This window comes from Eucyclogobius newberryi, unplaced genomic scaffold, assembly GCF_026437365.1.
Source record: "Eucyclogobius newberryi isolate DKJ021-1_F unplaced genomic scaffold, fEucNew1.0.hap1 SCAF_13, whole genome shotgun sequence".
Classification (NCBI taxonomy): Eukaryota; Metazoa; Chordata; class Actinopteri; order Gobiiformes; family Gobiidae; genus Eucyclogobius; species Eucyclogobius newberryi.
In genome coordinates this window covers 28,210,349-28,229,944 of record NW_027315757.1, presented here as the reverse complement: position 1 = coordinate 28,229,944, position 19,596 = coordinate 28,210,349, and the positions used below count along the sequence as shown (strand labels likewise).

The following is a 19,596-nucleotide window of genomic DNA, read 5'->3' as shown; positions in this document are numbered from 1 at the left end:
GATGTGCAGCCGTCACTAGAATGAACTCGCTTTTTTGACTTGTGCATCTCCGATTTTGTCAGCTGCTGCGCATTTCGTTTCAGCCTGCGTCATAAGACTAGTTGTCGTTTGTTCGTGTTTGTTTACTCCTCACTTCAGAAGTTGCGTAGTTCACAAAATGTCTTGGACGGGTAACAGCGTTCTCGTCACTCTGGCCATCCTTTTCATTTGGCGAGTGGAAAAACTCGCGGAGGCCTGCAGCTGCTCCCCGGCGCATCCGCAGCAGGCGTTCTGCAACTCCGGCGTCGGTAAGTCAAGACACATTTTATGAGACCCAAGGAGCACATTGTGACCCACCTTAGTGTCGGCCCCATGCATCACAGAGGATACGGTTTATGTCCCGCGTACGGGTCGGGGGCATAATATAGTGACCTATTATTTACACATCTGGAACTCTGGAAACTTCTGACTCATTCCTGATGCCCCCCTCCCGCCTCTGTAATGTCCTGTTGACAGTGGTTTTATAGCCCGCAGTCTTATTGCAGGGGCTTTGTGCGTGTGGTGGGCTGCAATCTATGTGGAAAAAGTCCCCAGAGCGTATGAAAGTATAGGCACAGTCCTCATATTTACACTGTTGTTACTGTGTTGTGCATGTGTAGTGCACAAAAAGCAGCCTATTGGGTTGATTCTGGCTTCTAGTTCATCAGTAAACAGTCTGTCCTGGTATATTGGTTTTTTTCATGGTTGTTGATGTGTGGTATGTGTGCCCCAGTGTAAAGAAGAGGTCCATTCAAAAGTTTCCCTTTGCTTTTGGATCCAAAGACCTCACAGTGTTCTCTTTCATAGGTGACCATTTATGCAGCAGCTTTGAAAATAAGACTCAATTCAACGTTTGACCTGAATACTAACAGAATGGTAATAAGCGTCAGAGTCTTAACACACGTTGACAGTGACTAGTGACAAACTAGTGGCACTAAACTCCAGCACTGTCCGTGTATACACTATCAGGGTTGCGGAATCAGAGATGGAAAAACCACTCAAAGTGTTGTTTTGGCACGTTACACCGTTGGCAGAGACTTCCCACTGTAATGATGTGGTAATTCTGCACAGTAAGACGTTTGAAGGAGAAACTACTATTTAGTGAAAGTATGACTTGCTCTACACAAGTGTGGGGTCAGTTTGGAAAAGTACTCCTAAAGTATTTATCAAGCTTTTTATAATCATAGACTAATCATTGTCTCATCCAAACAACCCTCCTGTTTTTGTCGGTTTACCTCACTTCAGTGTTTCCTTACTTTATTTTACTGTTTGGGCATAATGTTCCTGCGTTCTGTCCAATGGAAAAGTGTCTTTTGGCTGGAGCTGAGGAATGCCACTGGTCATGCTGTGTCATGTATTTGCTTCCCTCTTGTTGCTCCTAAAAGTGAATGGACTCACGGTGCAAACAGCCCTGTGTGCAAGCTGTTTAAACAAAGCACATTTAAAAGCAGATTTCCCATCGTGCAACCAAACTCCCTCAACAACAGCTCTCGTCACAAGAACGGAGGGAATGAATATGAGTGTTTCTTAACTTCACATGAGCTCTAACCGCTGTGTGCGCTCCTGGAGTCAAACAAAGCTGGAACGACCCTACAATTACATGACATGCAAGCATTTCTTCTTTGCCCTGAGCAGCAGAAGGTTTGTACAAACAAACAGTTGACATTTACTGTAAGCACGGCCATGACTTACTGTATGAAACCCTGTGTGTTTCCAGATTATTCAATTCTTGCAGTCAAAATTGTTTTCATCTGCCCTTTTTTTGTTAGGGTTGATGGTATAAAAATGTATTTCCCAGCACATTTGCAGTCAAAGTAGAGTTGGTAGATCCCCAGACATCTGAATGTTATTATGTCTGCTTATGATCCAGTCTCTAGGGTACTTTTTTTTAAACATTTCATGCCAATATAGTTTCATCGCTGTATATGTCACCAGTGATTTGCTGTGATAGGCTCTTGATCAGTCGTCAGCACACTTAAACATCTGGAAATACATGACAGAGGTTTGCAAAAGGCGTTACTCGTGATTTTTGTTGGACGTATGCCTCCTGACTTCTGTAAGCTTCAAGGCTTATTCATATTGGTCTAATAATATTTGGCTTGAATCATTACAGTTTTTCCTTTCTCGACTAAACAACACTGAATTTTAAGTGAAAAGACATGCAAGCGAAATAAAAACTTTGATTTGCATGTCAGCATCTTGATCCAGACCGGCTTGCCAAGAGACGAGGCCCGGGAAGCATTTGAGTTCAGCGTTTTGAAGAATGCTGACTGGTTTCCTCTGTGCTCTGAGAGGGCAGGCACAAATTCCTTCCTTTGATTGCAGCTGATGAAACACTGATGTCCCACTGTTTCCCAGCACCTGGCACATGCTGCAAGCCCCTCATAAGTCCAAGCAATGTGATGTGGGAAACTACCTATGCGATCAAATGTATTCGGCGGCCTTAACACTGTTGTGTGCGTTTCGCAGTTATCCGAGCGAGAGTGGTTGGCTCTCAGGTGATCGATGCTGGCAATGACATCTATGGAAATGCCATCAAGAGAGTCAAGTATGATGTGAAAATGGTCAAGGTAATGACTGGGATCTGGCCATTCAATCTTTTCATGGTTGGGATTATTTTTCACACAATGTTTTGTTTCTGCCTTTAGATGTTCAAAGGTCCAAACCAGCATTTCGATGTGATCTACACTGCACCCACCTCTACAGTGTGTGGGGTGACTCTGGAAACCACCGGCAATGAGTATCTTATCTCAGGTATGGCAACAACCTTGTCAAAACTAGTTTACAAATGTTTTGTCTTTACAACAATTTTCTACAATTTGTAGGCAAATTGGAGTCCGATGGGACAATGCATGTAACTCTGTGTGACTTCATTGAACCTTGGGAGGGGCTCAGTGCTACACAGAAGAAAAGTCTTGCTCAGCGCTATGAAATGGGTTGTGACTGCAAGGTAGGATTATTATTATTATTATTATTATTATTATTATTATTATTTTCGTTATTTTTTAAATGTGTATATATATATTTTTTTAACCTTTTTAGATCACTCACTGCAGCTCCATCCCCTGCGTAATCAGTGGACCAGCAGAATGCCTATGGACAGATTGGGTGATGGAAAAGACTAGGATGGGAAATCAGGCCAAGCACTTTGCCTGCATCAAGAGGAGCGATGACTCCTGTGCCTGGTATAGAGGATCTGCTCCACCAAAAAAGGACTTCCTGGACATCGAAGACCCCTAAGTTGAGAAAAGTGTTTTTTTTCTCCACATGCAATAATTGTACAATACAAACACAGGACTCCTGTATTACAAACTCTGCACCTCACAATCAACTACACTTCTACTATAAAGCACTTCTTCAAAAACCACTTTACCTACAGCTGATATAAAGGGGTTTTCATAATGCAGTATTACATTATACCTGTATTCATTTGCTGATGTCTTTTTTGTACTTAAACTTAAATAATTAAAGTAAATGTTGTATGTTTTAATCAGTAGTTTTACTGGAAGCTGGCAACCAGTCATTTTGTCAACAAAGCATGGGCTGAGCTGCAGCCCACTTCTCTTTTGCCTCTGTCTAGCATTTTCATTGTGTTTTTATATGTTTTTAAAATCTTCAAATAATTTTGTAAAGAAAAGGTGAGAATGCACTTTGCACACAAGTGGATCAACAATTGTTCTATAATAAATGTTTCCGGAGGATTGAATCTTCCTTTTTGTACTTTGTAATTTTTTTTAATTCAAATCTTTACTTACTTTGTGGGCCTATTATTATGTTTTTTATTTCATGGTATATTAAATTGAGTGATTATGTTTCAACACAATTTTATTGCTACTCTGACTGCGGGCTGGGTGAACAGCAGAATAAGATAACTAGAACTAGTCAAGATGTGCTGGTGTGGGCCTAGTAAGAGTTGTATTTAAAGGCACCAATAAAAAGATAGGTGGCCTGGGTTAGTGGTTCTCAACCTTGGGGTCAGGACCCCAAGTGGGTTGCAAAAGTATTTCAGGGGGTCCCCAGATATGAGGGTACAATTGAAAATTCATACTATAGTCTTGAACAAGTCTTGACCCCCTCCAAATGCAGAGGTAAATGTAGATTATTCTTTGTTGGCTTACCAAAGTCATTTATCTAGGTTAATATCTTCAAGATAAAATAAAACACTAGACATGAGGCTCCATTATCACTTTGGGGGTAGTCCACGTTTTATGTTTTGGGGTAACGAATGCCAATGGTTTTAGGGGGTTTGAGGGGGAAAAGGTTGAGAACCACTAGTCTAGGTTATTCTGAACTGAACTCTTACCATTAGATCTGTAGTTTTTTGTTTTGTTTTGCTTTTCAATCTGGGCCATGCATTTGGACGTGTAGCTTTGTTGCCCCCTGGTGGAGAGTCCTGGATAAAGCATCCACAGTCTGTGGCAGTGACAGTAGTTGGACTATCCATGGGTTTCAGAGTGATGAAAATCTAACATAGATGCCATTGCAATTAACAGTTCAACACAAAATAGTAAATATTTTGAAAGGGCAAATGTCAGATCCATTACAAAAGTACTGAAAATATCCCCTATAAACAGGAGTCGGAAAGGCCTGAATAGGCCTGTTCAAGAGGATTGCAGTTCAATGTGAGGTGAAATAGTGACATCAGACTCAGGATACAGTCAGTTATCAGCGACCGAACTGAAGAGGGCAAATGTCACGTTGCCTGGCCCGTGTTTCACAAATCTGAAATGGAAGAGGGGCTGATGATTGATGTCTCCTGTTGGATGGGAGTCAGTTTCTGTGTGATGTAAGCACACATCAGGTGTGTACCATGGATGGTGTGCACCAAGCACGAGTACAAAGGAGGCCGCTAAACTCATTAAAAACTGTTACCATGTATCATCCCAATTGCATCAATGGTAAACAACGTCCTCTTGTTGTACAGCGCAACGTCCATCTAATGTCTGATTGGCTAAAACAATGTGCGTCTACGTTGCTAATTCTGGGATTGGCTCTTGAATCCTGTCAATCAAGTTTCGCTCCGCCCTCTCATAATGCAGCATGGGCGAAAATACCAGACCCGAGTGCTACAGCTGAGACCAGCGAGACCTTTTAGATTGCGCATTTCTCTTTCTAAGTAAAAGGTAAGCAGTGAATTGTATTTCGAGTGGATGTTATGATTAATAATGTGTTCTATTGTCATCATGTCGTTGTGTAAATTGTACAAATTTAGCGTCTACAGCGCTTGTTAACCTCGGGACGCCGAGGTGCTAAAGCACATTGCAGCTCAGGGAGACGCGAGCCACGTTAAGTTAGCTCCTGTGCTAATGTTTCTGTGTCTGTCAAATACAGACAAATGAGACAAAGCAGTATCTTCCTCTAGATGTATAGCTTACTCTTTACTCCAACACGGTATTCTTTACATACACGTGAAATAAGACGTGGCATTGTTTCGATGTTGTGTAAAGCTCTGCAGTCAGTGTGATCATGGTTAGCACTTTAGCTCTGTATCACTAGCTCGGACGATTGGCCCATGTAATGTAGACCTCGCACTGCCACGTACTTTTGAATGAAGAGGAATGCGTCAAAGTCACTCTTCAATGGAGATTTCATCCATTCAACTATTTTGTTTTTATTCCTATTTGCTAATATTTTTCAATTTAGGCACAGTCAGTATTTTGTTCAGGTTAGTCTAAATAAAAATAAAAAACTTCTCCATAACTGTTATTAGGATGTAATATAATAATGCAGGGCACAGTGGTAGAAATGGAGGCTTTTTTCCTCTATCAACTTGATCCTCACTCCTATTTACTTACACATTTCCGTGGTGCCCTTGGGCAAGACACTTCGAGTGTGTGGTATACTTGTTTATGAACGTCTCATTACATAGAGGAATTATATCCTCTCAGTATATATTCCTATATTCCTCTGCAGTGAAGGTAAATATGCTATGAAGACTTTACATCCATTTACATAAATATCTCAAAGAAATCCTGTAGATCAATCATGTAATCCAAATAAATACATTTTCTCTATCAATGCAATTCATTTGTAAGCAGTTTTCACTGTACATTACACAAGACAATATTACACATTAATTACACAGTTCAAATTCTTATGCCTTTGTTCAATATTTTGCTTTAAAGAACAAGAAAAAAGTCACAGCTGCACTAAAAATGTTTAGGGGAAATTTTGATTGTTGCCTATCCATCTATCTTTCTAATGTAAAAAAGACGCTGAACAAATAAACAGATTTTGTATTGAATCTAATTCAGAACGGCTTTTTAGGGCTCTATAATTGTGTAGAGGAACTCTATAAAACTATTAGACGGATGTGTGAGTGATTATTACATCAATGTTGCATAATGTTCTAATGTAAATAACCTTTCTGTGACTTAACAATCTGTTCAGCTGGTGTTTTAGCTTTTCTAGTATCGGCATCTAATGTGAAGGTCATTGTGCCCTTGTGCATATAATGCATGCTCTTTGTGCTTCCTCTCTCCTCTCTTGATGACGTCACTGCCCACTCAGATGAGCACAACTCTGGTCCTCTGAGTCCTCCCTGTGTCATTCATGGGTCCCTGCGCACTAGAATGTTATTGGATGACACATCCCAATTATTTCTCTTATTTGATATTTTCTGGATACATTTATTTCTGTATTTTTTTTTTCTGTAACTGTACTTATTTACAGTAAAACAGACATATCTCATGCTTTATTGTATTAATTTATATTGACAGTTTTATGTGTACTGGTCGAACGTGATACTCGTTTTCACCTACATTTGTTAAAAGGTTCTTCACTCAGTTGTCATCACTTGTGAACTCAACTTAACCTATGCTGTCTTTCTGCAGTAATGTTTCAACAATGCCGATAGTAGATAAACTCAAAGAGGCATTGAAACCTGGACGAAAGGACACTAGCGATGAAGGAGATCTCAACAAATTGCTGGCGTCTTCAGCCAAAAAGGTCCTTTTGCAAAAAATTGAGTTTGAACCTGCAAGCAAGGGATTCTCCTATCAGCTGGACAGCTTAAAGAACAAGTATGTGATCCTCAATCCCAAGAATGAGACTTCTCCTGGAAAGAAGGTCACAGAGCCTGTCCAAATCAAAAGGCAAGGTAAGACGAGACAAGGCATCCTAATAATGAATTAGCCCTGTTGTCAGCTTAGGGTATTATTGTATATATTTGATTTCAGTTTCAGAAAATGTAATTGGAAATCACAGCGATGGGATCCCAGCTCCTCAGAAATTCCTTTTCCCTGGGAACAAGCTGACCCTTAAATGGGAGCGAGTGTACAGAGTGGGAGCCGGCCTCCACAACCTCGGGAACACCTGCTTCCTCAACTCCACAGTGCAGTGTCTCACCTACACACCACCACTCGCCAACTACTTACTCTCAAAGGAGCACAGTCGAGCTTGTGAGTAGTTCACTTCTCATGCCAAATGTCAATAATATCCTGTAAAAGAAGGTAGAAACGGTAAACATTGTGGTGTTGTTGTTTTCTCAGGCCACCAGTCAGGGTTTTGTATGATCTGTGTAATGCAGAATCACATCATCCAAGCCTTTGCAAACACTGGTAACGCCATAAAGCCAGTCTCCTTCATCAGAGACCTCAAGAGTAAGTTTCTTCACCATCCTTTCCCATTGCACTGCCCTCGCCGAAGGTGCGGTGAGAAGACCGACACCTGACGTTCGCTGCCAGAGGCTTAGTGACGCAACACCGACCCCCGCCTGCCGCGTAACTGCAGTGCATATGTGGGGCACAGAGATTACAAGCCGTGAATGAACGCCAGGCTGTAGGAGGGGGTGACTAAAACACAATATAGCTCGCACTCGCCTCCCTTTGCACCGGACCTACTTTGCTATCTGCTGGTGAAACGGTGTTGTTCTGCGCCCCTCCCTCCCTGTTTCCCAGATGCCCTCTCTGTCTCCTTGTGACTGCAGCCTGAGAGGAACAGCATTAGCACAAAATACACCTCCTCCATGCTATAAGTCAGTACAGACATTGACCTTCTCTACTCTATCCTTGTCCTCTTAAGCTGCCGCGATTTTGTTTTGAGATATTTGAAAATATTAACTGCAGGATTGGTTAAAGTGTGCGTTTTATTATTCTTTAGTTCTTGAAATGACGTGTACTGCTTATTCAAATGAGGTTTGTCATGGATTTGCAGTCTTTGAAGGCATTTTTTTGAATGACATTTGGACTTTGATAATTGCTAAATCTTTTCAAATCGTTACAGCAATTTTCTCTGCCTTTTGTATACTAAATAATCCACGGGTGTGCCTGATAAAAGTTGTGTTGAAACGCTGGCAGACTTGCACTTAAAGCCCTTTAATGCACTAATGGTTGCGTTTAGAGGCTATAATGCACTTTTATTTTCCTCAGAGATTGCCAGACACTTTCGTTTCGGCAGCCAGGAGGATGCGCACGAGTTTTTGCGGTACACCATTGATGCCATGCAAAAAGCCTGTCTTAATGGATACCCAAAGTAAGACCTTTTATAATTTTACGCAATCTCCCATTTCAGTTTTTGTACTAATATTTATTTGTCTTTGTTTTTAGGCTTGACCGGCAAACCCAAGCCACAACGTTGGTCCACCAGATCTTTGGTGGTTACCTCAGGTCAAGAGGTATTTACTTTGGTTTCCCGCTTTTCTATACATTTACTTTCCTTTTTATATGGGTTTGTTGACTGTTTCCATTTGTGTCCTTCAGTGAAATGCTCTATTTGCAAAAGTGTGTCCGATACGTATGATCCCTACCTGGATATTGCAGTCGAGATTCGGGTATGGTAAACACGCTGAACTGCATAAGCGTGATATGTATAATGTCACTGAAGCTGTAACTTAATCGGTTATATTTGGGGTTTTTAGCAAGCTGCCAACATTGTGCGGGCTCTGGAGCTATTTGTCAAACCAGATGTGTTGAGTGGAGAAAATGCCTACATGTGTGCCAAGTAAGTCGAGCTGACATCCATATTCATATTTCTTCTTGAATCTAATGTGTTTAATAAGACTTAAATATTCATGAATAACTTTATTCAGGTGCAAAAAGAAAGTGCCAGCGACCAAGCGCTTTACAATTCATCGAACGTCAAATGTGCTCACGCTTTCCCTGAAGAGATTTGCAAACTTTAGTGGAGGGAAAATATCCAAGGTGCATTAAAGTTGTTCAATGAAAGGGTCTTTAAATCTGTGCAAAATATTGATTACACATTTGTTGTTTTCAGGATGTTGGATATCCAGAATTTCTTAACATCCGCCCTTACATGTCTCATAGCTCAGGTGATCCAGTCATGTACGGCCTTTATGCTGTGCTGGTGCATTCTGGCTACAGCTGTCATGCTGGCCATTACTACTGCTACGTCAAGGTACATATCCAACACTCAAATGCTAAATAATGAATCAATTGATAGACATTTTTATTGTGATTTTTCCCTTGTTCTCACTACAAAGGCAAGCAATGGGCAATGGTACCAAATGAATGATTCAATGGTGCACTCCAGTAATATCAAAGTGGTGTTGAACCAGCAAGCGTACGTGCTGTTCTATCTGCGGTAAGTGTCATCTGCAAAATATATGCATCTATAATATAGAACCTGATAACATTATTGGTTTCTCCTCAATTTTTAGTATCCCTGAGACCAAGAAAAATGCAGATGGACAGACCGCAAAGCAGGCAGCATTGAATCCTGTGAGAAACGGTGCGTCTTCAGACCAAATAAGAAGAACCAATGGCCCACTGTCGTCTCCACAGGTCACAAAGGTGAGAAGTATTCAATATTTAAGAGTAACTGGTAAGTAATCAGTGCATTTTCTAACATATCTGAGCTTCTTTTTTAGAAACTTGAGCCTGCCCAGCTCCGCAAAATTCAGTCCATGGATGGAGGTTTGGGTTTATCCATTTCTAGAAATGGTGTGGGCAGCCAATCACAGCCGAGGCTGTCCAGTTGGACCGGTCTACCCAAACAACCGAGTGGCCCCACTGTCATCGAGGAACCGTTTAAAAAGATGAAGAAACCCACTCCTCAGAGCCAGTCACGCAGCAGCACCCCCACTCCTTTTGTGAATGGAGCCAGTCGGACTGAGGGGGACAAAAAGCAGGGCAGTGAGAGCCGGGGTCTAGCAGCGTCTACCTCAATCAAGTCTCTGTCAGACTCATCCTCGTCAGACACTACGGATTCAAAGGTGATTTGTTTTTATATGGTATTGTGAAGCACCTAAAATACATTTTGAATTGTGCTTTTGAAGTAAATGTACATATTTATTTTATAGAATTAGAAATGTTTTTTTTAATTTTGATCTAGGATTCTTATGGACCTAAAAGTGCACCAGTAGGAGAGACACAGTCCACTCCTCGCAAAGGTTCTAATGGTGTGGCATCTCCGGCCAAAAGTGTGGAGCGCTCGCAGAGCACAGAAGAACAGAAGACAAAAATAAAAACTGCATCACTCAACAACATCTCAGCTGAAGCCACCAGCACCATGTCTCCTCCACCTGCCAAAAAACTGGCCCTGTCTGCAAAGAAGGTGACCTTTTACTTTACATTACAGAGTTCTAACTATTACTAATGTGAGATGCATTTAGCTTTGCTGCATATCAACATTATTGCAATATGACTGTTGTGATATGCCAGTCGCATTGCAAAGGAAATATATTGTTGGGGTGTGTAACAATAGTTACTAATGTGCCAAATTTGGTGAGCACCACGTAACAATGCAAATGTGTGTATTAAACTTACATTAACAATTTTGGGCGCCTTGCAGTAGTTGTACACCAAAAGTGTACCTCAAGGTCTTACGCTACTTTAAATATCTTGAATGTATGGTACGCTTTTCTTTAATTATATAGGAGTGCAGTTTGTCCTCTAAGTCAAGTGATATATTTGATATCCAATATTTTCTATATCATTTGATGCCTAATGTGCCTTTCTAATCTGTCACATAGTTTCCTTGCGCAGTTTGTCTTTATTCCTTTGCTTTCTTTTCTTAAAACATTTCTAATTCTTTCGACATCCTCTCTCCCTTTTGTTCTACTCCCTTCATATTTTTCACCATTCATTGCCCAAATCCTTATTTGTACCTTTTTGTTTTGTTACATTCATTGCTATTTTCTTTAGACCACCAAGTTTTTATTTATGTCGATAACTGCAGGCTCGCAGGGAGAGTCCCAACAGCACTGATGCCTTGCCCTCTTTGCCACGCCAGCTGCCCAGTGACCCTATGCATCAAACTCAACTACACCCTCTTTCTTTGCCATCGGGGCACTCTCACAGGTACAACCTTCTGACACGCTCTCCTGTTGTTGGCCCACGCGCCGAGAGCAGTGTCGTAGCTGCAGGTCCATACACGATGAAACATGTCATTACAGCGTCGTCATGGATGCCTGTTTATTGAAATGCACATACTGACACTACTTTTGATACATACTATCCTCGACTAGCAAAGAATATTATCACAGATTTTAGAATCATAAAAGGTGTATTGCCATTGTCACTGAACAGAACATAGGAACTTGCTTTGGTGAAGATAAGATATTCTTTTATTGTCCACACATGGGGAAATTTCATTGTTGCAACGCAGGTAGATACAGAGGAAAAGGACAGATAACTTATAGGAAGTTTAAAAAAACACTTTAAATAGAAGAACTTTTATACACAAAATCTCCTATAGACAAAACCTAATTTCCTAATAAGGAATGGAAGGGAAAAATAAAGATAAAATAAAAACTGCTAGCGCAAGACAAGATAATACTAATAATAATGGTAAAATAAACACTGTTTTATCATTGTTCTAAAAATAGAAAAGAAAATAATCTATATAAATAAAAAAGAAAAACAATTTAAATCTGCTATAGGATAAAAATAAGAATAGGCTATTAAGATAAAAAAGAAATAGGCTCACTTTACACATAATTTACAGTTGAATTTACATATGTGGTGCAGTGAGTGATTTAGAACAAAAAATGTTTTTTTTTTTTTGAAATGCAGCGAATTGTTCTCTATTATTTGAATCTGACAGGAAGGAATTAAGATTTTTAGAATATTGTCATCAGCAAATGCATTAGAGACAATGTTTTAGCAAAATAACAAGTCTTCATACATTTTTCTATTTATCTCTCCGTAGAGCTGACCCATTCCATTCACCCAAAGTTCACACAAGTGGAACCTTCAAACAGCAGAGCCCCCAGACACAGCCTCTGCTTTCCCCTCACAAAAAACTCAACCCCAGCCTTTCTTTTATCACCAATGGGCTTCACAATCTGGCCCCAAAGACCAGCAAGTCCTCCAGCACCGTCGACGTCACTGTACAAATGCAACACGGTGGTTTAGATCCCGAGGTCACTCAAAAGAAGAGGAAGAAGAAGAGAAAGAAGAGGCGACATTCCGAGGCGGATTGCGACGTGGCGGCAGAAGCGGAGACGCGCGCTGAAACCGGCGAACCTGCGAGCGTAAAGAAACGCAAGAAGAAACGGAAAAAACGCAAGCGAAAGAACGGAGACGTTACGGAAAAGCAAAGCGTCCCAAACCACCTAGAAACGTCGGCTCAAGACGAGGACTGGTGCGAGGGGGGGATTTGGAGTCTTTCGTCCTGCCCTGACGTCGGAAAGACTAAAGACGAGGCCGTTTGCGCCAGCCCAGAGCGTCGCGAGTCCCATTCGATCAACAAGGAAGATAGTCAGGGTTTGATCAAAAAGAATACGAAAAAGAAGAAGAGGAAAAAGGTACTTGAGGCTCTGCAGGCCACGGCTTTGACGTGCAGTTTTTCTGAAAGGTGCGTCATCCAAAAGCTGTTTGTTTTTTGTCTATTTAGAGCATATTTGCATATTTTGTGTTAACGTTGTCGTCTGATTTTGTTCCATCACAGCTTTCAACAGTCAACGTCCGCACTTAGTAAGAGAAACACAGGAGCTTTGATCAAATTGAAAAAGAAAATCAAGAAGAAGAGGCTAAAAGAAATGGAACCGTCGGAGGAGAGCGAACGGGTTGAAAGTACGGGGCCACAAGAACTAGAGGATCCTCAAACCACAGAAAAAGAAAAGACGAGCAAAAAAACTACTGGTAAGAGAAACCAAACCTTCATTACCTTAAGTACATATAACCATGACGACGCCAACAGTGAAGCCCTTCATTTTCTCTCATTCAAATCATCCAGTAGATCAATATTAATTTCTAGTGTTTAATCAGCTTTATGTGACGTTAGCCTTAATTTATCACTCTCTTTTGCACACACTGTGTCTTCCAGCCACTGTAGTATTGTGGGACAGTCAAGTGAAAGACGGGTACAAGCGCAGCCAGGCTCCGGCTTCTGTTGCACAAGAGTCCGAGGACGCTCCGGCTCGTGCTGCTCGCCCTGCTCCTTCTGCGTGGGACGGTAAAAAGACGGGCGATGTGGTTGTGGAGCTGCTCAAGAATTCCACCGACAAGGCCTATGGAGCTAATGGTGGGCTAATGCAACAATGTGAACTGTATTGTACCATGTGTTTGTGCTAAGATGTTTGGATGGTTCTCTAGTCCTCAGTTGGGACGGCGAGTCGTCTGCGGTCAGTAGAGATGCCTCTGCGGATGCACGCCACGCCAAATGCAACACTGTGATCGATGAATGGGATGAAGATTTTGACAGGGGAAAGGTAAAGACAATACGATAAACAGTATAAACCTTTAATGTTATTGTGTGTTAATGTCATTTCTTTTGAACAGGTGAAAAAAGTGAAAAACTATAAAAGAGAGAAGTGGAGAAGCGGCAGCATCTTCCAGAAGATCCAGGACCAGAGGAACAAGTGGTCTGTGACCCCCGGAGGCAGGAGGGCTTTCGGGATCAGGCGCTGAGATGGAACTATCTAGAAATGGACACATGTTCACCTTATTCCGACAGATACCTTTGTTACTTTAACCTTGTGTTGCTTATGCTGCGGGGCTGAGAGAAAAGGTATTGATCGTAAATACAGCAGGTTCTTTGTGTCCTGGTTAACAAATATTTAACATAAATTACACATTTTGCATAAATTATCGTAAGTGTGAACACATCTTTAATGGGGTCTAATTATATCAAATGGATACAATAAAGCCACTTTCTAAGGCTATGGTCTGGGAGGAAGTGGCTGCTGCTGATACAGTCATGGAGTTCAGCCAAGGGCTCGTGGTTCGATGTAGAAGTGACCTTTCTAATCTTCTTTGAAATTCTATTATACCAAATTACATACAAATATAGTTTTACAATAATGTTTTGCTATATTTTTTATTTTCCGCCATTTTGTTTTGTTGCTTGTGGCTTGTTTTAAAGGACCAAGCTTTACCTGCCTTTTGGTTAAAAAAAAAATCTGACTTTAAAGTTGCCACAATGTTCTAACCATGCATGCTGTTTTGATTAGTTTTATCAGTTTTTATCTTCAGTTCATTTTTAGATATTTTTATCATTTTGAGTTTGGTTCATCAACAACTTAAAAGTGCAATTGTTTTTGTAATGACGAGGTTAAGGTTGGAGAAGCCTTGAAGTGCGCAGTGAAATGATGCAGCTATTCTCCCATGAGTCTCATATCCACCAGTCCTACATTCTCCTGTCTGAAGGTTTGACTTGACTTTCTGTAATTAACTTCACCACAATCTTAATTATTGTATCTAAATAAAACTATTTTATTTTCATCTTTAGCCGTTGTGTTAGAATGTATTACAACATGCTAAGGAACTGTTTCCACCATCTATTTTCGTATCTATGCAATTTCTACAGAACTTGCTGGTCACTAAAACTGGGCTAAGCTTCAGGAAGAAACTTTATCCTCTACCTTATTTTGATCATCTGTTAAAAAGATGTTGCATCTTGTACATCATGTAGAAACTGTTTTATACAATTACCAGAGGTGTTGGAGCCAATGGATTGTCTTAGCACAGATGTTTAGATGTGTTTGTCACAAATTCAACATGCTTTGCAAAAATAGAAGACTGTACAGTCCATCATGCTGTATAGACTCGTCCATGCATTTTGTCCGTTCTAGAGATGTTGCCTTAAATTGGCACAAAGAACTTTAGGATTTTATGATATGAATATTTAAGATATACGAGAGGTCTTTAATGTACAAGCAATGGATCAGCCGATGTTGAACTTGAGATTTATCTGGAAATGTGCTGGTCATTTGTGTGTATAGGAACTACTTTTCTGTGTCACTAATGAGGACAGAACAGTGACTTTATCCAGCGTGACTGGATCATCCTCTGGTGTTTGATATTTTGCACCAGGTTTTCTGACCAGGGAAAAGAGCTTTCATAGTGAAAGTCTCTTACTACTCTTTCGTTGAATATCAGGGTGCAATAAAGTTGTGACTCCAGTCATGTGTCTGTGTATGGGAATTATTATTGAGTAGGGTCATATTAAATGTGTTTAGTCACCAGGACAAGTTGGCCTGAGCAGTAAAATGTCCGGTCAGTTTCAGGAGTTGCCACGTGACGTCACTACCAGATGGGCACGGCTCGAGGCGCTCGGGCTTTTCCTAAAGCGCAGTGGGCAAGCACTGTCAGGAGGCAGAGGGGCACGACAGCCGCAGTGAGGAGGACCACCAACTCCGAGCACAGCCCTTTTTCACAGGCGGATTATCCTCCCCGCGACATCAGCCACTGACGGAGCGGGAAGGACCAGGTCTGGAGCGAAGCCCGTGGAGCAGGATGCAGGGCACTCACGGTACGTCTCACCCTCGTGGTCTCATCCCCGTGGTCTCACTGATGTCCTCATGTGTGCGCTCTTCTTCTGTCACAGTCCCACAGCCGCGTGGGTCTGTCCTGCATGTTGTGTCTAGAGTCCAGACGGGATTTGACGCTGGCGTGATTTAACATTATCTTTTGAAACCTTCTAAACAGGTGGATCATGTAACATCATCACGCTGCAGTTGTGTTGCTGAAGTGTTAGTATACATATCTACTGCTGACTGAAGTATCGTGGCCTGTTTAAAGTAGATACAAACTCATAATGCGTCTCCAGCCACGGTCCTGCTCTGTATGTGACATGTGATTATCCAGGATGCTCAGTGTGCACCAGCACCAATGTCTCAATTATTTAACACTTTAGTTCTCTGTCTGCTAAATGCTTCTGAAAATAGAAATGCCCTCATTTCACAACTGCATCTGTTACATTGAAAAAGTAGGGGAAGTCTCACCATTTAGGAGAGTGAGGATACACATAATAATGATTAGGCAAAGTGTTTACTCTCCCAGATCTGTGCAAAGCTCTGCCAGTGAAATAAATACTCAGTAGTTCGAGTTATATACAAAATATTTTATGTCTAGTATTTTTAAGGTTAAATTTTTGAACAGTTTATGTGGTTATCTATTTATTTTTTTGCAGTTGAACCACGTCCTGGTTAAAGTTCAGTTCAAGAGTTATGTAATAATCTGTTAATTTGTGACGCATAAAGAGAAAGCATTTCACAGCCAGAGCGCTTACAATTCACTGACAGCTCTGTAGTGCTGGGGAGTAAGTCCTATAATATGCATTGTGTGGGCTCATGCAGTTAGAGAATGAATTATTGTTAAGACTTGACTTGCCCATTGTGGTTATTTTCTCACTACTGAGTTCATATCCTATAACTCAAGCAAAGGAATGAAGTATTTGAAAGAGGACGTGTGCGTGGACTAGGATCAGATGAAGACTCACTTACCTTACAAGAAAAAAGAGTGCATACCTACTGTATAACCCATACAAAATCATTTAATCTGCTGTCCTTTTGTAACATTTGACCAAGTTCTAGGGAGAATTCAGTCTGTTATGATCTATATCTTTGGGTGTGCTTTATACAGTTTCTCTCTTTCTATCCACTTCCTGAAAAGCTCCATTTCTCTACAGATAATGCATACAAAGGAAGTAGTCTGTGTTTAGGTGTGGCGCTGCTGTGGTTTTGGGTGTCATCAATACAGTTTTTCCTTTTCAAACTGCTACTTTGAACATTCGGTGGCCATGCCTGGTTTTTCTTAATGGTTATTTGTCCCTTATAACATGATAATTTCCTTCTGAAAGCCTCACTATGTTCCAGATAAGCAAAGTGACATGTTTTGAGGCGCCCAATTTCTGCTGCTCTAGTTTCAAGGCGTAGTAGACTTTACTTTGAGGCTGCTGAAAGAGGAATAACAAAGGTTGCTATAATAAGACGAGCCTTGAGAAAACTTAAAAGTGCCTTGTGTTTTTCTCATATGTTGGCCTTATCAGCTGTCATTTTAATAATATATCTGGCATTTTTGAAGGGTTTGTGAATACTGTGCCTCTGAAATATGATGCTGTTGTGCTGATTTGAATAGAAAATCAGCAGTTAGTTATCAGAAGTCGGTCTGTATTGTGTAGGAGGTCCAGCAACTCACTGTCTTTGTGATTTACCTCCCACTGGATCAAAACATACTTGCTGACTGCATTTGACTTTTTGCGTTGTCATATTGAACAAAAGTCCTTCCTGTTGGAAATAGCGACAAAAATGTATATTTCAATATGTTTCGGAGCAGAGTCGATGACAATAGTCAGACAATATTATGTCAGTCCAACAGAAATATGTTAAAACGTGTCTTTAAACGTATTAGTTGAGGATTAAATATCATTTGTATTTTTAATCAGCTCTTTTTCTAACTTTAAATTACATAGTCTAATTTGACATGTCTTCAAAACAGCATTCACAATATTATCTAGGCAAGGCAAGGCAAGTTTATTTGTAGAGCACATTTCATACACAAGGCAATTCAAAGTGCTTCACACAGCAGGAAAAATGCATTCAAATCACAAAGAAATTACAGAAACAGAAATACAATAAAATTGACTAAATTAAAAATTATCAATCCAACTGATTGTCTAAACTAATAAAATCACAAACAAAAGAGAAAAGTGCAAAGAAAAAATTGTTTCAGTCATATGCACAGCTAAACAAAACTGTTTTTAGCTTAGATTTGAACATTGTCAGAGTTGAAGCCTGTCTCACATCTTCAGGAAGACTGTTCCAGATTTTAGCTGCATAAAACTGAAACACAGATTCCCCATGTTTAGTCCTGACTCTGGCACCAGCAGGAGGCCGGTCCCTGAGGTCCTCAGAGTCCGAGATGGTTCATATGGCACTAACATATCCAAGATGTACTTTGGTGCTAGGCCATGGAGATACTTGTACACAAGCAGAGCTGCTTTAAAGTCTATTCTCTGAGCCACAGGAGCCAGTGCAGAGACCTGAGAACAGGACTAATGTGATCATATTTCCTGGTTCTAGTCAGGACCCGAGCAGCAGCGTTCTGGATGTACTGCAGCTGTTTTACAACTCGTTTGGAGAGACCAGTGAGCAGGCCGTTACAGTAGTCTAATCTACTGGAGACAAACGCACAGATGAGTCTCTCCAAGTCTGGTTTAGACACTATATTTTTGATTTTGGCAATGTTTTTTAGATGGTAAAAAGCTGCTCATGTTATTGATTTGACGTGGCTATTAAAGTTCAAGTCTGAGTCCATTATTACCCCCAGATTTCTAATTTGGTTTGTAGGTTTTAGAGCGAGACTCTGGAGGTGACCGCTAACACTTTCTCTTTGTTTCTGTGGGCCAAAAACGATTATTTCAGTCTTGTCTGAGTTCAGCTAGAGAAAGTTGTTTTGCATCCACACACTGATCTGTTGGATGCAGTGACAGAGTGAATCTACTGGTCCATAGTCACCTGCCGATAGTGAAACATAGATCTGAGTGTCGTCTGCATAATTGTGATAGGTCAGTTGATACGCAGTGAAAATGTGTCTTAACGGCAGCATGTAGAGGTTGAACAGAAGGGGACCCAGGACTGACCCTTGGGGCATTCCACAGGTCAGGGTCATGTGGTCTGAGACACAGCTACCAATTTCAACAAAGTACTTCCTGTCTTCCAGATAGGACTTTAACCAGTTTAGGGCAGTGCCAGTGATGCCCACCCAGTCCTCTAGTCTCTGTAAGAGGATCCCATGATCGACAGTGTCAAAAGCAGCACTCAGATCTAACAGAATTAAGACTGAAGCTTTGCCCGTGTCAGTGTTCAGGCGGATGTCATTTGTCACCTTGACAAGAGCAGTCTCAGTGCTGTGATGAGGTCTAAAACCTGACTGAAAAACATCAAATGAGTTGTTTATTAAGAGGAAATCTGTGAGCTGTTGATAAACAACCTTTTCAAGGACTTTGCCCCAAAATGGCAGCTACATGATCGATATATTGCCCACCTCCACTTTTCATTCATTCGGTTCCTTCCATGGGATTGCAGTATAACTATATATCTCGATAAGTAGGGCAGAGGATTTAATGAAGTGCAATAACTGCATCAGTTTTTCATGTGCACATTTTTATACATATCCAGGAATAATTAGAGAAACCACTGAAATATGAATACAGGACTCGCATGCATTTAGGAATAGATAGATAGATAGATAGTATTTTGTGTTATGTTACATCTCTATGTTCAGGGGCAGCATAGTCACCAGTTGAACTACTAGCAGTGATTAACTAGATGGTGAAATGGTCTGGAATCTGTTGTTACACTCTTTGTCCACCGGAGGAAGTATTTCACATCTAAATTCCTCCCTTTAAACACCATTTTATCTTTGATTCTATACATTTCTATTCTAAATTTGC

General features: G+C 40.8%; 2 protein-coding genes across 2 annotated transcripts; both read left to right on the top strand.

Moving 5' to 3' along the window:
* timp2b (TIMP metallopeptidase inhibitor 2b) lies at positions 1-3,738 on the top strand. Its single transcript, XM_072443276.1, has 5 exons — positions 1-287; positions 2,488-2,588; positions 2,667-2,772; positions 2,844-2,968; positions 3,061-3,738. The coding sequence occupies exons 1-5, from the start codon at positions 158-160 to the stop codon at positions 3,256-3,258; spliced, it is 660 nt and encodes a 219-aa protein (XP_072299377.1). The 5' UTR covers positions 1-157; the 3' UTR covers positions 3,259-3,738.
* Positions 3,739-4,985: 1,247 nt separating this feature from the next.
* On the top strand, positions 4,986-15,322 carry usp36 (ubiquitin specific peptidase 36). The gene is made up of 20 exons (XM_072443275.1): positions 4,986-5,141; positions 6,852-7,117; positions 7,197-7,418; positions 7,509-7,619; positions 8,388-8,490; positions 8,565-8,632; positions 8,718-8,788; positions 8,876-8,958; positions 9,047-9,158; positions 9,232-9,372; positions 9,458-9,558; positions 9,635-9,767; positions 9,845-10,189; positions 10,309-10,530; positions 11,155-11,276; positions 12,127-12,774; positions 12,868-13,061; positions 13,246-13,443; positions 13,515-13,630; positions 13,701-15,322. Exons 2-20 carry the CDS (start codon positions 6,865-6,867, stop codon positions 13,827-13,829), a joined length of 3,372 nt encoding a protein of 1,123 aa, XP_072299376.1. The 5' UTR covers positions 4,986-5,141; positions 6,852-6,864; the 3' UTR covers positions 13,830-15,322.
* The last annotated feature ends 4,274 nt before the right edge of the window (positions 15,323-19,596 follow it).